At 41.2% G+C, this 16,784-nt stretch overlaps 1 protein-coding gene across 15 annotated transcripts in view; it reads right to left on the reverse strand.

Annotated features, from left to right (window-relative positions):
• The window catches only part of LMO7 (LIM domain 7), a 203,622-nt gene that overhangs the window by 125,983 nt on the left and 60,855 nt on the right, over positions 1-16,784 (reverse strand). For 14 of the 15 annotated variants that reach the window (XM_053306365.1, XM_053306363.1, XM_053306366.1 and 11 more), the window contains 2 exons: positions 13,084-13,154; positions 5,391-5,460 (listed from right to left, as the gene is read on the reverse strand). In XM_053306365.1, coding sequence (XP_053162340.1) covers positions 5,391-5,460; positions 13,084-13,154 — 141 coding nt within the window. The remainder of the gene's footprint in view (positions 1-5,390; positions 5,461-13,083; positions 13,155-16,784) is intronic. The other variant, XM_053306367.1, reaches the window with a different exon arrangement.

Below are 16,784 nucleotides of genomic sequence, written 5' to 3' on the forward strand. Positions count from 1 at the left end.
CTCTCTGCTCAGATGAATCACCTATTTAAAGAATCCCTATCTGGATTAAGTGTGTTTATTTATTCTATTTATTCTTCTATTTATTTATTTATTTATTCTATTTATTCTATTCTTGTATTTATTATTCTATTCATTCTCTTCTGTTTATTTATTTATTTATTTATTAAACTTCTATACTGCCCAAACTTTCATCTCTGGGCGGTTCTAGTCCATTATCAATTCAGTACTCCCAGGGTTTCACAGAAAGCTAAGCAAAAGAACCAGAGTTGGGTGCCATAATCATTTCTGGTGTCACCTCACTCCACATCCCTCGATGACTTCCATTCAGAGGCCTCGCATGAAAGAAGAAATGGGATACAGAATAAGACCCTACAAGATCACATAGCATAAGTGCCAAGGGTTCAACTGAGTTCCCCACCTTGGATGGAACTGGTTGGCCAGGTGATGACAGAACCACTGAAACACAGTGCTATTGACCCCTAACTTGGACAGCCTATCTAGAAGGATAACATAGTCAATTGTATCAAATCCTACTGAGAGATCTAGGGGTATGAGTGGATTCACACTCTCCCCATTTTGCTCCCAACATAGGTCAGTTTAAGACAGATGATGAGAAAACAGTACAAGACCCAGACAGAAGGAAGTAGGTAAGTCTAGACTTTCCCCCTTCTAATACAAGCTTTGACGTTTGCTGCTCCCATTCCCCGCCCCCAACCCAAGAATAGCTAAATTGCTACAAGTAATAGTCACTTTAATATGTACTCACATTGCATGCTTCAATTTTTTATTCTATCATCAGAATATACTAACACTAAATTTACTTTAAATAAAAACAGATTTCAATAGTGCTTCCATCATAATATTTTCCCCTCTAGTCAACAAGCTGAGAAACCTTTTAAGTACTCTAGAGGTGAATAATCAGAGTCTTTGTGAGAATGGGAGACCCTAAAAAACTCAAGTATATTCAGAAAATATGCTGAGGTTCTTACAGCTCTCTTAATATATTTGACTTTTTCCTACCAATGACATCAAATTGCTCCCAAGAACATCCACAGAACCAAGATGAAACACACAGTACGTTCACATGCAAAGCATATTCAAGAGAGATTCTGCTGCAGCTGGGAGCCCCCAAATATAGAAGAAAATTCAGTATTCTTAATGTCTTTGCTAGCATGTGTGTCCAAGTTTATAAAGAATGATCACTCACTGAATACTTTAAATATAATAAACAAGGCTGCCTACCCATTCTTACCCCTCCTTTCTCACATTGAAAAAGGGGTAGATTAATTTATCTCCAAATACAAAATGGGTACTGTTCCCATACAGAAAAACATTAGTTATATGTAAAAAGCTCTGGAATTTTTAATTTTAAATAGTAATTTTAAACATTCCAATATCACAGAAAGTTGGAACTTGGAAATGGCAAAATGATAAGGTGCTGGTGAAGGGGTTAACTTTTAAACCCTTGAGAGTACCAGCTCCATTCCCACCCTCCCACCCCCATTTTAAGCCAAAACAGAGTTATAACTTTGATTACCATCAGTTTCCAGTTAAATATATAATTCATCATTTTTAAACACACAAACCTGGTACACATTTTTTTAAAAAATTACTGCCTTGTGCATAAATCTTACTCACTTTAAGTGTGAAAGGTCTCAAACAAGCCACTCCACTTGTTTGCAGTAAGGGGCCCGAGTCCCTTACTACATGGCAGTTTGCTGGAAGAAGGAGCTACTGAACCATTCTCTACAATAATACAATGTCACCAGTATAGCTGACGAGAGGGTGGTATTGCAGCTGCCAACTCAGTAGGGATTACGACTATGGCAACACAGGGGGGCAACCTATAAACCTCTGGCCATAGCCTGGCTCCTCAATCTGAGCAATTTGTTCAGGCATAGATTGAGCTACTCTTAACAGCCCAAACCTGATGCCTCCAGACCATCAGCTTTGACATTGGGATTATTATCCAGGAAATACCAAAGATACAGCCTCACAGATTATCTCACTTCAAGTTTTGTACTGCTCTTCTACTTTCTGCTGCTCCGCTGCCATGAGTATGTTCAGCATCTTTACCTTCAGTAAAGAGAGCAAAACACCTTTAGTTTTCAAAGACAAAATGGGGCTTTACAGGTCCTACAAAGGTCCCACTGTGGTCTCCAGCTATCTGTTCTGGTGAGCAGAGAAATGAATAGGCAAAGTTTAAGACTGCATGTGGTTGCAGGGCTTTGACATATTGAATGAATATACCTGATCTCCTGCCCAAGAACTCCAAATATCAACACACTAATGACATAACACAGAGATTAGATAACAAAAACATATGTGCTCACTTTCCACAGTATTTGCAACATTTGCAAATACAACCCTTGGAGAACCAGACAAAGGCTTAGCAGCAGGAGCATAGCAGGGGGAGAGTGGGCCCGTGTTCACTCGACTGGCAGCCTCCCCTCTCTTTGCTGCACCACAGTGGCAGTGCACATGCTCACCCCACTTACACAGCTCCACCGATCCTCCTTCCATCGGCATGGCTCCTGGCTGATGGAAAGAGAAGCTGCAGAGCCAGGCCAGCTGCCAAAGGAGGCTGGTGGTGGTGGTGGTGGTGGTGATGATGATGGGTCACATGCATGTCCTCCTGCCATCAACCAGTGCCTGGCCTAGAGAGGTGGCAGCAATGAGAGCCCCAGCTGGGGGAGCTCAGCAGCTCCCTGACACAGAGCACAACAGGTTCTTTGAACCCAACTGCTCTATTACAGCTCCACCCCTGCTTCTTCTGTAACATTCAGAAACATTTGCTGAAGAGGTAGCTATATAAGACTAGCCATAGGTTCTAGTCAATGAATTTAATTTACAAAGAAAAAGCACATAGCTTTCTTGTAGAAGTGCTTGTTTCACAAATGTATTGGTATATTATTTGCAGTTTAAAAGCCCGATTTCCATGGAATGCTTTAAGTAAAGAGCATCACACAGATGGAATTTGCTAATTGGAATGTTGCCCTTCTTGCAGTACACAATGCTCAATTCAAAACATCCAAGTATGTTAATCTTCCCCAAACATTTTCAAGTGAATTAACATCCAAATGTACTTTGGGACACAAATGGCATTTTGAAGAATTGTATAGCTTCTGTTCTTAAAACTGCACTTCCTCCTCTGCATGAAAGATGAAATGCCACTTTTACTCTGTTTTCAAGACACAAAGAGGGAACCCAGCTCATATTTTAAAAAACAAATAGTTGCAGTCTACAGCCAATAACTTATATTTTGAACTCAGCAAAAATGAAGGGTCAGCAACATTTAGTTCCTTCCACTGACTCAACTCCTACATGAATAGGTCTAATCGAGCTCGCTAACCCACCCTTACCTCTTCCCCAGGATGAACAAGCTACATTTAACAGTTCAGCCACTCTACTCGGTTTAAGATGCCAGCAAACAAGCTTCTAACTCCCAGCCCCACATCTCCATGTGAATAGCATCAAAGTTTTCTTTTCAAATGTGATATGGAAAACTGTGTTCTTATAGTCCTTATTAAAAGTAGTCATGGAGTGTGGCGATATGGATTAGGGTTACAGTATAGTGGAATGGAATCCTTTTTCTCCATTGGAAAGTGCACCCCCTTGAAGCCCATCCTCCCTGCTTCTGCAGCAAATAGTTTCTGAGGGAGTAGCAGTTTCCATCAGGTGATGCAGCACTAGGCAATGTATGCAAGACAAACAAAAGCACCATGGCCCTGATCCAAACTGTACTTCCCATTGCTGATTTTAAGCAAAGAAAATGACATCAGGGGTATCAGACTGCAGATCTCCCATGTCACTTCTTGTTAGCCTAGAGCTCTGATACTTCAAGTATGTAAAGGGTGTGCTCTAACAGAGCCTCTGTTGCTATTCACACTGTGGCAGAGGAATTTGCTAGCTGCCCTTAAGTCCTTTGCCTGTATCATGTCTGATTCATGGGAGAGAAGTGGCCAAGGTGCATATTTGTTTTATATCTAAGTTTTGTATCTCCTTTCACACCAACCGCAAGTTGGTGTCCAACATACAATTATTATTATTATTATTATTATTACATTTATATCCCGCTCTTCCTCCAAGGAGCCCAGAGCGGTGTACTACATACTTGAGTTTATCTTTCACAACAACCCTGTGAAGTAGGTTAGGCTGAGAGATAAGTGACTGGCCCAGAGTCACCCAGCTAGTTTTATGGCTGAATGGGGATTTGAACTCGGGTCTCCCCGGTCCTAGTCCAGCACTCTAACCACTACACCATGCTGGCTCACATATATATATATATATCTCATATATATACACAAAAAGCCAATACATACAGAATTCCATCGGCATCTAAATTATAAAAGAATCTGTTCATAACAACCAGGTCAAGTAGAAAGCACAGGTGTCAACTGTCAATGCAAGTCTGCCAGCTAGAGAGAAGGAGGACACGAAACTCTACGGGGGATCAATGTCAGCTGAGAATAGCCTCAACAAAATACAGAGATATTTTAATAATGGTACAGTATTGTCCGTAGAGACTGACAGACAGGTGTGTCTGTTTTCCATAGACATTCCTTGAAAACAATATTAATCAAAATGCATTGGAATTAATCCTCTGTTCTGCAGAAGGAAGACTCCATTACTGAACCCTTCGAAGTGATTGGGAGCAATCACTGAGAAGGTCCTGACCAATATACACAGAAGTGCAGTTGACATCAGTACAAGAGCAGCCAGCCACCTCCACTCTCCACCTCAGAAGATCTTATAGTTTAAGTAGGCTCATCTGGGAGCAGATGGTTTTTCCGATAGTTACGTCCCAAAGGCCATTTAGGGCTTTAAAAATTACCAGCACCTTGAACTGAGAACATGGGGAGGTTCCTTATAAGAGAGCTCCCAGAACTTCTGCTGCCTTTCCCTACTATAATATAACTGATGGAAATAAGTTAATCTGCTGCTCCAACATACAATTTATTTACTTGACTTCAGCAGAAGGGTTTTCTAACCTTGAGTAGATATCAGATGAAATCAAGTAGATTATGGGTTATATGGCACAGCTACAGAAGTAATTTTAAAATTTGGCCATTGTGCTATATTTGGAAGCAGGAAATAATGGCAATAAGATTCTTTTTTATGGCAAGGATAGTGCTGCTTGCTGTTAGTGCTCATATAAAAGACTGAAACCCAATGCAAGAAAAATAATTCGGTACACAAGTTATACAAGGCTTCCTAGAGAAAGCCATTAAATGCAGTTTGTGAGCATCTAATAATGTGCAAGCATGACTTAAGTACTGTAAAGCACTTAGGCCTGCATCAACACAACCCCAACATACTAATTATTTATAAGAAAAAATCCAGACAGCAAAGTTGACAGTAAAATATATATATATATATATATTACTTACCAGCCCAGCTATTGGTGTTGACAGACGATTAATCTTTTTAATGATGCCAGGTTTGATCTTGTTAATTAGACTACAAAAGAATGAGAATTACAAAGCTTTATAATGTAATTTTATTCTAGGGTTTAACATACAGAAGATTTAAGTCTCAAAAGGTTGAATAATTTAATTATTTGAGTCAGACTAAAACTGATTTTGCATCAGCTTTCCACTGATAAATGTAACTGTGCAAATGTATCTTAACTGCAACACAACAGTGAGACATTTGAAACAAAAAAAAAATATCCTTAAGCATAGTAAAATGCATGCTAAAGAAAAAGGTGCATAAGTTTTAAAAAAGAGAGAGAGAGAGAGAGATTCAGGTTCATGCCATGATGCTGAATACATCTACAGGAATATAATTTCTGCAACAAACCAAATAAAAACCAATGATTTTTGAACTTTCTGCCTTCAGGGAACCCCTTTCCACATTAATTTACTAGCCAAAAAACCCTTGCACTCTGCCAAGGATTCTGGGAGTGTTTTAGGCCAGATAATCAGCTCATGTGAAGTGGGAGACTGGAAGTTTTCGCCATCCCTCCATGGGAACCAAACACATAGCCAACACACTGAAGGAAGATATTTGTGACAGTGGTAAAATTCAAAGAAGCTTGTCGGCCTTCTCCAATCTTGTAATTGAAGGAATCCCTGATGAGTTGTTTCATGGGAGGGGAGCTGGTCTTTTGATAGCAAGCATCAATTGCCCCCTTTGCTAAGCAGGGTCCATGCTGGTTTGCATTTGAATGGGAGACTACATGTGAGCACTAGAAGATATTCCCCTTACGGAATGGGGCCGCTCTGGGAAAAGCACCTGTATGCTTGCATGCAGAAGGTTCCAAGTTTGCTCCATGGCATCTCTGTGATAGGGCTGAGGAAAAATTCCTGCCTGCAACCTTGGATAAGCCACTGCCAGTCCATGTAGACATACTGAATTAGATGGACCAACGGTCTGACTCAGTATAATGCAGCTTCCTATGCTGCTAAGTTTGTGTGAAATCCCAAAGTTCCTTGGAATACCGCTGGAAAATTACTGACATGAAATAATAAAATTGTGAGGCTGGAAAGCACCAAAAGGTCATCATGCCTTACTAAAGCAAGTTCCATGAACGCTCTAACTCCCTCACACATTCCAGAACATAAGCACATTTTACTCACATAAGGCATACTAAACCATGCAACAGTGATAAACAGTGAAGTGGCCATCCAACGTTCACCTCAGAACTAAACTAGCTAATGTGGCTTGGAGAAAAGTCCTCTAATACCTTGTGGCAGTAAATTAGGGCCAGTTTATACATCCGTCAGAATCATTTTCTAATTTTTTTCACTGACTGAACCATTCCAAAAGATTCAGCTTGCCAACAACAAACTGATGGGGGGAAAGCTTTTCTATACAATAAGACTACAGAACTTTGGCCCTCCAACGGATTATTTTTTTAGTTTATTTGGCACAGCAGGGAAATAACTTGCCTAGCAAGCCAGAGGTTTCCAGTTCACATCCCTGCTGGTATGTTTCCCAGACTATGGGAAACACCTATATCGGGCAGCAGTGATATAGGAAGATGCTGAAAGGCATCATCTCATACTGCACGGTAGGAGGAAATGGTAAACCCCTCCTGTATTCGACCAAAGAAAACCACAGGGCTCTGTGAGAGCCAGTAATCGACACCAACTCGATGGCGCAACTTTACCTTTACTTTACACTGCCCCAAACTCACATCTCTGGAGGATTTACAATGAACATAGAACAAATTAAAACAGATATTTAAACACTAAAACAGGTTGAAACCACAATTCTAGATAAAATGCTTCGGTGAATAAATGGATCTTAAGAGTCTTTAAAAGCTGTCGGAGACGAGGAGGCTCTTATTTTGACGGAGCACATTCCAAAGTCCCAGGGTGGCAACAGAGAAAGTCTGTCTCAGACAAGCTGGTGACAGCTGCAGATGGACCTCTCTGGATGATCTCAAAGGGCAGCATGACTCATAAAAACAAGATTTTCTCTTAAATATCTTGAATATATAAATGTAGATATTGGACTACAACTTCCGTCATCCCCTGCCAATGCAGCCAACAGTCAGATGATGGGAATTCAGTCCATAACTACCTTCAGCTAGATGGCCCAAGTTGTGCAGCTCTGCTATACACACAGATCAATCAGGAGCAAATACTACCTGACATGCTAGTTACCCTCATGAACAGACAGAACATTTTACCAATGCATGAACTGCAGTCTAAACCAGTCCAGTCCAGTAAAAGCTTTATCACTTAATTCTAATAAATGTATCGAAACAAGCTCCAAGAGCCAGAACATGAAACAAAATCTTTCCCTGGGATGGGTTTCATACAAACACAATAGTTTGTGGACCGAGCTGAACATAAAAACAACCGTCTCAAACCCCTTGCCCTGACATTAAGTTTGTAGAGCAAATGGGATTGGGTCGTTTGCTTGCTTTAAGAAAAATATCTCTTTTTTGCCACACCTCTGCAAGCAGTAGCAGTGCTGAAAACATTGCCGGTGATCAGCTCCCACCAGTTGCTATCTTCTTTTTTTCCCTAGAATGAAGCAGGAAACATGCTGGGTCATGTAGGGACACTTTCTGTTTCATTCCAGGTGGAGTGGGGAATAGCTATGGACCTGCAGAAACCAGCTGCCGGGAATGTTCTGTTTTCAGGTGCTGTAGTGGAATGACCAAAGGGAGCAAGCAAAAGAAAAAAGACCCCCACCCCCATCACTATGTCCACCTGTGGAATTAGCACAGTTTTTTCAACACAGTAAAGACACTGAGTCAGCTGGCACAGAGAGAAGCACAACTCACATGCCCGCATTACCAGGTTTGCTTTGAAGGGTGGTAGTTAATACCCTTCGTTACTACTCTTTGGCTTAATGGTAACCCCCTGCAGCAGGCAAATTGCTTTGGAAAGCTTAACTACGAGGCTGCCACATCCTATAGGAGAGAGTAAAAGGCAATTATTATGGAAGTCTGGTGGGTTCCTGTCAGCTTCCATACAAGAGCTACAATGGAAGATTTTATATCGGTGGCATTTAACTCCAGTAAAATTTGCATATATTTCTCATCAATATTCTGCTCAGTGTTGGAGGAGGTGTAAAGCAAAAGGGAACATTTTGTCACATGTGGTGGTCTTGTGAAAAGGTGGTATGTTTTTGGCAAATAATATCTGGAGATATAAGAAGTACTAGCCAACCCGCACAGAGCATCTGTGCGCTCTTTGGGTGCCTGCTGTCCCCTCCCTCCTGCTCCACTCTCTCTTGCCCCCCTCCCCTGAAAAGGCCGAAAAAGGCCCCACCACCACCATTCCTTCTCTTGGCCATTTCTCCTCTCGGCCACCCGTTTCCCTCCCACCCTGGCCTCCAATGGGAGCTGGGGCTGTGCCCTGTAGCCTGTTACCTCTCCGCTGCCGCCCGCTGCCGCTTCTATTCCTGGGACGGCCAGGCCGTCCCGCCGCCTCCGTCTCCTGCCAGGTTCGGCCGCCTCCCACCAGGATGGGCCGCCGCGTCTACCAGGGACGGCCTTGCCTGGCCTGGCTGTCCCGCCGCCTCCATCTCCCAGCGGCCGCCGGCCAGCCTGAGCCAAGGCGGCTCTCCTCTTGCTGTTTTGCCACTCTCCGCTGCTGCCATTTTGCCCTTCCTCCTTAACTCTTGCCCCCGCCGGAACTCTCGCAACGTGTCGCGAGAGTTCCGCCGCCAAATTCCTCAGGACACACACCGGCTAAGAGAATTAATATAAGAGATAATGAGAGAAAATGTGGTGTGTTCTCTGGAATTAGAGTTATTACATATATTTGTAAGGAATAATGCCAAGTTAAAAAAATAAGGAACTTGTATATCGGGCAGGAGCGAAATCACTAATTGTTCAACAATGGAAATATTTGGATCAATTAACAATTGAGCAGCGGTATAATAAGGTGTGGTCAATTGTGCTCTTAGAAACAATCACTGATAAGATTAGATTAATGCAGGCTGTGAGAGTAGAATCACTGTTTCACCGTATTTGGGCAGATTATATTTATTATATTAACAGTACTAGAGCTGATTTTGGATTTTCTTGTGATACAAACCTCTCGGCTTGACTATTGCAATGCGCTCTATGTGGGGCTGCCTTTGTACGTAGTCCGGAAACTTCAGTTAGTTCAGAATGCGGCAGCCAGATTGGTCTCTGGGGCAACTCGGAGAGACCATATTATGCCTGTTTTGAAACACTTACACTGGCTGCTGATATGTTTCTGGGCAAAATATAAAGTGCTGGTTATTACCTTTAAAGCCCTGAACGGCTTGGGCCCGAGATATCTTAGAGAGTGCCTTCTTTTACATGATCTCCACCGCACGTTAAGGTCATCTGAGGAGGTCCGTCTCCAGTTACCACCGGTTCGTTTGGTGGCGACTCAGAGGCGGGCCTTCTCTGTAGCTGCTCCTGGGCTGTGGGGTGCCCTCCCAGCAGAAATTTGTAATCTTAATTCTTTACTGACCTTCAAGAGAGCCCTTAAAACCCATCTGTTTGGCCTGGCCTTTCAGGGTTTTTAATTTGTTTTAATTGTGTTAATATTAACCAGGTTTTCAGGGTTTTAATTGTTTTGATAGTTTAATTGGTTTTTTTTAGATGCGTTTTAATTGGTGTTCACATTTATATTTCTGTTTTAATTGTTATTGGTTTTAATGGTTTCTGTTTTTAATTGTAAACCGCCCTAAGCCATTTCGGAAGGGCGGTATAACAATTGAATAAATAAATAAAATAAATAATACATGGAAAATATGATTGTTAAACCTAGTGTTATTATGTGATATTGTTCTATGTTATTATGTGAACACTGAAAATAAAAATTAAAACAAAAAACAAAAAACTAACACACACTACAGGCTGCAACAAAATACCTGAAATGAGACAGCTTAATTGTCTACCAACTTAGTAGTTTAGAATATCATACGCGTAATTGAAGGTCTACTACTATTCTACAATAGCATGTCAACATATAAAAACATTTTTTCCAAGTTGCCCAAACACCTGAAAATTAGTGGAGACAAGATAATCAAGTGAAAGATCCATTAACCCTAAATCACAGACTTAAACATGTTAAAGCAATGTGAATTCCATTCTCAGAAAGCTTTTTTAAAGGCTATCATACCATTCGGTATATATCATACTTGCAAGCAGGTGCTCATTATATGAAATAATGGAAATTTCATAGGGGACTCAAATAAATCCATCAAATAGTAGATATTTTCACATTTTTATTGCCAAATGTGATAAAGACCGGGCAAGACTTTTTCAAGTGCTTGCTAGGACTTCCAAAATAGAAGTCCTGCCCTTAAATGGAATTTAAGACTTCCAAAATGGATACTTTTCAATTATTTATATTATTTATTTATTGTTAAATTTTTATACCACATTTCATTAAAATAATCTCAAAGAGGTTTACAAAACATTTAACATTATAAAAAAACATAAAAGCTACACAATTATCACTTTTAAATAACAATCCTTTCTCCTGCCATTGTCACTAGACTATTTTTAATTGTTCAAATGCCTTTCCAGCTTGCCCAAATCAATTGTTTTAACGAGGGAGGAATTTAGGCCTAGAACGTATCCTACATCGTTACAGTAGGGATAGAAGAGCCCAAAAGATGACAGGAAGGAAGCAGCGACATCCCTACATTGTTTTAATTTTTTTAAATGCCATGCTGGTGAACTGGAGCTCTCAAAGTCCTCACCCAAAACCCTCTATCCCCACCTCCCACAATTGCACCTTAGATTTGATGTCAAGAAAATAAAATGACTTTATTTGTTATCAAGTAGATAGGAAGTGAGAGTGTCACATTAGTTTCTGCAAAGATGCTCACAGAAGGAGAGCTGGTCTTGTTGTAGCAAACATGAATTGTCCCCTTTTCTATGCAGGGTCCACCCTGGTTTGCATTTGAATGGGAGACTACATGTGTGAGCACTGTAAGATATTCCCTTTAGGGGATGGGGCCACTCTGGGAAGAGCAACTGCATCCTTGAATGCCAATAGTTCCAAGTTCCCTCACTGGCATCTCCAAGATAGGGCCAAGAGAGACACCTGCCAGCAGCCTGTTTAGAAGGTACTGCTGCCAGTCATCAGGCACAATACTGAGCTAGATGGACCAATGATCTGACTCTGTATAAGGTACCTTCCTATGTTCCTATGCTCTGCAATGTTGTGCAACAGCTTAAGGAAGAACTGACAGTGGTAGAAGAGCAGGTGAAAGAGATAATGCAAAGTGTTCTGTAATGCAGACTTATTAAGCTCCCCAAAAGGGACATTCCCCTCCACTTAAAAAAAGAAAAGAAAAGATTACTCACATGTTGTTGGGGGAAGGAGTATGTTTTAATTTTAAAAACAAACAAACCCTGTGCCAAGCTAATCAGGGCGGCAGCAGCTTTAACAATGCCTGTAAGAATTGAAACTGTTCTGGGTGTAGGGAACCTCCCCTACCTTCGCAGAATGCCTCTGATGACACCATCCAGCTTCCCTGCAATGCCAGTGCTCATTGCAGGAGTTCCCACATTTGTTGTGCCCCTGGTTCTTGAGGGCTGAGCAACAGAGAGTGTGCTGCTGGTGGAGAAGGTGACAATAATGCCGAAGCCACTGCATACTGCTCAAACTTCGAAGAAGTAACTTTGTGAAGCCCTGGTAGATAAGCCTCCACAGTCCTCACACTGGCATCTGGTCATTGCCTGCCTCCTTTTTTCATCTCCAGCCACTTGCCCAATCAAAATTTCAGGTTGCCAAAATATGAAGTACAATTTAAAAATATGCTCACATTTATAATAATTGTATTTCATCTCTTTTTATGCCTGTTGTGGTGACCAGGTGAATGGCTACGGACAAGACTGGTGCTCTCGTCCAGTAGAGAAAGCGCTCTTACCCCTGGACCTCCAGGCCAAAGTCCAGGGCTTTCACAAATCCTTTTTAGTCTATCCAGCATTGTGTGGTTGCTTGGTCAAGCATAATGATGCTTAATTTGCAAGGGACGGGCGGGGGGGGGGGGGGGGGGGCCTCCAAAGGCCTTTAGGTCCAGGCTCCAAAATTACCTATGTGCAACTCTGTGGAAAAGACATTACTGTATCTGCATAATGACTTTGCACAATGTTGTTCTACCCATGTAAGAGAATGTTCTTACATGGGTAGAACAACATTGTGCACCCTAGTTGTAGACATCTCTGGATGTCTTCCACTGTGCATAACAACTACAGATCTGAAAAGAGAATGTGATTTTATACCAGGAATGGTCTCTGATTTGAAGAGTAATCAGCTACTAAATTCCCAGGATATAATTTTGGAGTTTGTTTTTTAATTATTTTGGTGAGCCACAACATGCATAAAAAGAGATGGAATACAATTATTATAAGTATTATATAATTGCAAGCATATTTTAAAATTGCACTTAATATTGTTCATCAGAGTCATGTAGAGCGCAAGGACATTTGAAAGGCAGACCACCACTAGTTAGAAAGTTGTCCCAGCATGAAAAATGCAGATAGTATTTCAAAACTGATTGCACTACTGCATTGATCTCAATAGCTTATCTCCAACTAAAGCTTGATCATATGAAAGTGATTCAATAATGCAAAATTTAAACTTTAAACAGAAATATTCATTTTTTCTTGCCCAGAATACTCACTCACACAGGAGGACTCCATTTTCCAAAGCAGCACGGAAATCCTTGTTTCCAAAACTTTTCCCAGTAGCTGCCTACAAAAGAAACATATAATCAGCTATATTTTGAGAAAATGGGAACAAAAAGAAATGAAGAGAAATTACATGATTCAGGCAGTCACTGAAAAGACAATTCGCATTTCTGTGATAGAGGAAATTTCAATTCCTTGAATTTCACCAAAATTAAAATAGAAAAATCATTTAACTGCTTCAATATGGGCTATCATAAGGCTTCAGTATGGGCTATCAGTTGCTCCTTCTAACTACTTTTTTGTTCCCCTCTATATTGCATTAAAGATACAAAAAGGGTACTGGAAAGGATGGTAGCTGCAAGACCATTTTACAGCAGAATTTCACATACAAAGAATGGAATAAGCTTTGTTCATACAACGATCTTCTCCCCAATGTTCAAACACATCATAGGGGAGAGAGGAAGGGGTGGGGGGAGAGAGAGAGAGAGAGAGAGATCACACGTGGTAACCACACTTCCCAACATCAAGAAGCTCACTAACTGCACACTTCATAGGATCACATACACAAGTTTAGTTTGCAAGGGATAGAGCCAAATCTACGGAGAGTTTCTCTTTCTCTTTGTCATTTTGAAGGCTGGCCAATCAGTTCTCCATTTGTTCAGCTCTGCTTCTTCACTACCACCATGTATGTGGCCAATGGAGGACGTAGACAGTGAGCACAGTCGTATGTAGCTAGCAGGTGTGATCCCATTCTTTTTTGATGTATTTTGCTGAACCTTTGGAGGAAATAATTGTTTTGTGAACAATGCTTTTCCCTATGACCACTCAATGTGGACATAACCAGCAGGCACAATACCACTTTCACCTCATCCATTTGCTCAACTCAGGGAAATATTCTGAATACAGGGAAAGATGTATATATGAGGCTATGGCCAACTGTTTTTCCACATATGGGGCGAAAAATAGCATAATTACTCAACTTATGCCAGCACTATAATGGTTAAGAACATAAGAACAGCCCTGCTGGATCAGGCCCAAGGCCCATCTTGTCCAGCATCCCATTTCGCACAGTGGCCCACCAGATGCTGCTGGAAGCCATAGGAAGGAGGTGAGGGCATGCCCTCTCTCCTGCTGTTACTCCCCCATTCTTAAAATATGCATTTATCCTGCAAACTTTATAATCACTGAAAATGATGGAAGTTGTTGGAAAGAACCAATTTATTTGCATTTGTAATTCAAGTACTGCCTGGTATGGACTAAAAAGCCATGCCCTGTAAGAAAGCAATCTTAGGCTGGTCATTTTTTCCCCTTTCTCATGTCAACAATTCAGCTTAGAATGAGATCCATGAAAATGATGCATACCTTTTGTTCAAGTATACTTTTTCAAAAGGCACTATAATAACAGGGTTTTTTTTAATTATCTTTGGTCACTTTTAGTTTCCACAAGAGCAATTTTCTGTTATCATACTTTCCAAAGGTGCTTTAAGATCATTTTGAAGACTAATAAGGAGAGACAGTAGGCAGAGACAATGAATAGCATAATGTGCAAGTAGTTGAAGTAAACTACAAATCTGAAAAGGATTTACAATACTGCTAAATGCTGATTAGCAGTTATGAAGTACCTTAATTACTCCACTATTATCTATTTGGTATAAATATGTACATTTTCATGCATGAAAAATATATCACTACCAAGCTGCTTTCACAGTATTTATTTATTTATTATTTGATTTAAATCAAATAAACAATTAAAATATTTAAACAAACATTAAAATCATTTAAAACCAACATCAAAAATTTAAAACCATAAATCTAATTAAAAGCCTTGGTGAATAAATGTGTCTTCAGTTCCTTTTGAAAAGTTGCCATAGATGGGGGGGCTCTTATTTCAACAGGAAGCACATTCCAACGTACAGGGGCATCAACGGAGAAGGCCTGTCCTGTTGCCAACGGGTTGGCAACAACCACAGATGAAGCTCTCCAGATGATCTTAACAGGTGCTGGGGCTCATGGTGAAGAAGATGTTGCCTTAAATACCCAGGGCCTAAGCTGTTTAAGGCTTTATAGGTAATAACCAGCACCTTGCATTTTGCCCGGAAAAATATCGGCAGCCAGTGGTTCTTTCAACACAGGAGTAATATGTTCTCTACTAGATGACACAGAGACCAACCTGGCTGCTGCATTCTGGACCAACTGTAGTTTCCAGACTAGGTACAAAGGCAGCCCCACATAGAGCGCACTGCAGTAATCCAGCCTAGAGGTTACCAGCATATGTACCACCGTATTGAGGTCGTTCATCTCAAGAAATGGACGTAGCTGGTGTATCAGCCAAAGCTGATAAAAAGCACCTCTGGCCACCATCTCAACCTGGGACACCAGGGAGAGGTTAGGATCCAGAAGTACCCCCAGACTGCGTACCATTTAATTTATTTATCTATGTAAACCGTTTTAGAAACATTTGTTAGAAAGCAGTATATAAATGTTGTTGTTGTTTTACCTGTTCCTACCAGCGGAGCATGACCCCATTCAGAACTGGCAGATCAAAACAGTCTCCCAAGTTCCTACCCTGCACAATAAGTACCTCCATCTATCTGGATTCAGCCTCAGTTTGTTAGCCCTCATCCAGCCCATTACTGCCTCCAGGCAGGCATTTAGGGAGGATATGCCTTCTTCTGATGATGTTGAAATGAAGAAAGAGAGTTGGGTGGGTGTCATCAGCATATTGATAAAACCCTGCACCAAATCTCCTGATCATTTCTCCCAGAGGTTTCATGTAGAGGTTAAACAACTTTGGAGATAATATGGAGCCCTGAGGGACACCATATGAAAGTTCAGATTTGAAAGAATGACAGTCTCCAAGGAACACAATCTGGAATCTGCCCGTGAGTTAGGAGTGGAACCACTGCAAAGCAGTGCCTCCCACCCCCAATCCCCCCAGACATTCCAGAAGGAGACTGTGGTCAATAATGTCGAAAACTGCTGAGAGGTCCAAAAGGACCAACAGAGTTACACTCCCTCTGTCAATTCCCAATTGGAGATAAGCCATCAGGCCGACCAAGGCAGTCTCCACTCTATACCCTGCCTGAAACCAATTTGAAATGGGTCTAGATAATCAGTTTCCTCCAAGGCTACCTAGAGATGGAAGGCCACCACCTTCTCAATCACCTTGCCCATCCATGAAAGATTGGAGACAGGCCTGTAGTTGCTTAACTCTGAAGGATCCAAGGCAGGCTTTTTCAGAAGTGGTCTAATGATTGCCTCCTCAAGACAAGGAGGCAGTCATATGGCTAAAAAGAGTAGAGGAAAGGTATTGGTAATGTGAGTGAGAGCAATGTAAGCTTTCCATTCATGTTAAAAACCCAGCTAAAGCAGGAGCCACTTCAAGAAGCTAATGGTACTCACATGAATCTTAAACTTATCTTCAGTTCAAACTAGATGAGACATAAGAGGATTATGATCAATATATATCCTAATTTTAGAAGGAAGATAAAAGCGGCTGTGAGAGAACGAATCAGATCACGTCACAGTGCTGTGGGGGAAGGGTGTTAACTCTCCCCTATGTACTTTTCCAGATTTAATTTGCCCATGGAGTAACACATGCAGGTGCCATATAAGTATCAATATGTTTTCCCCTGCAGAGAACAGAGTAGATTCGGTGGGAGGGAGGAGGAAGGATGTACTGAACTGGCCTGCA

The sequence above is a fragment of the Hemicordylus capensis genome, chromosome 3 (genome assembly GCF_027244095.1).
Source record: "Hemicordylus capensis ecotype Gifberg chromosome 3, rHemCap1.1.pri, whole genome shotgun sequence".
Classification (NCBI taxonomy): Eukaryota; Metazoa; Chordata; class Lepidosauria; order Squamata; family Cordylidae; genus Hemicordylus; species Hemicordylus capensis.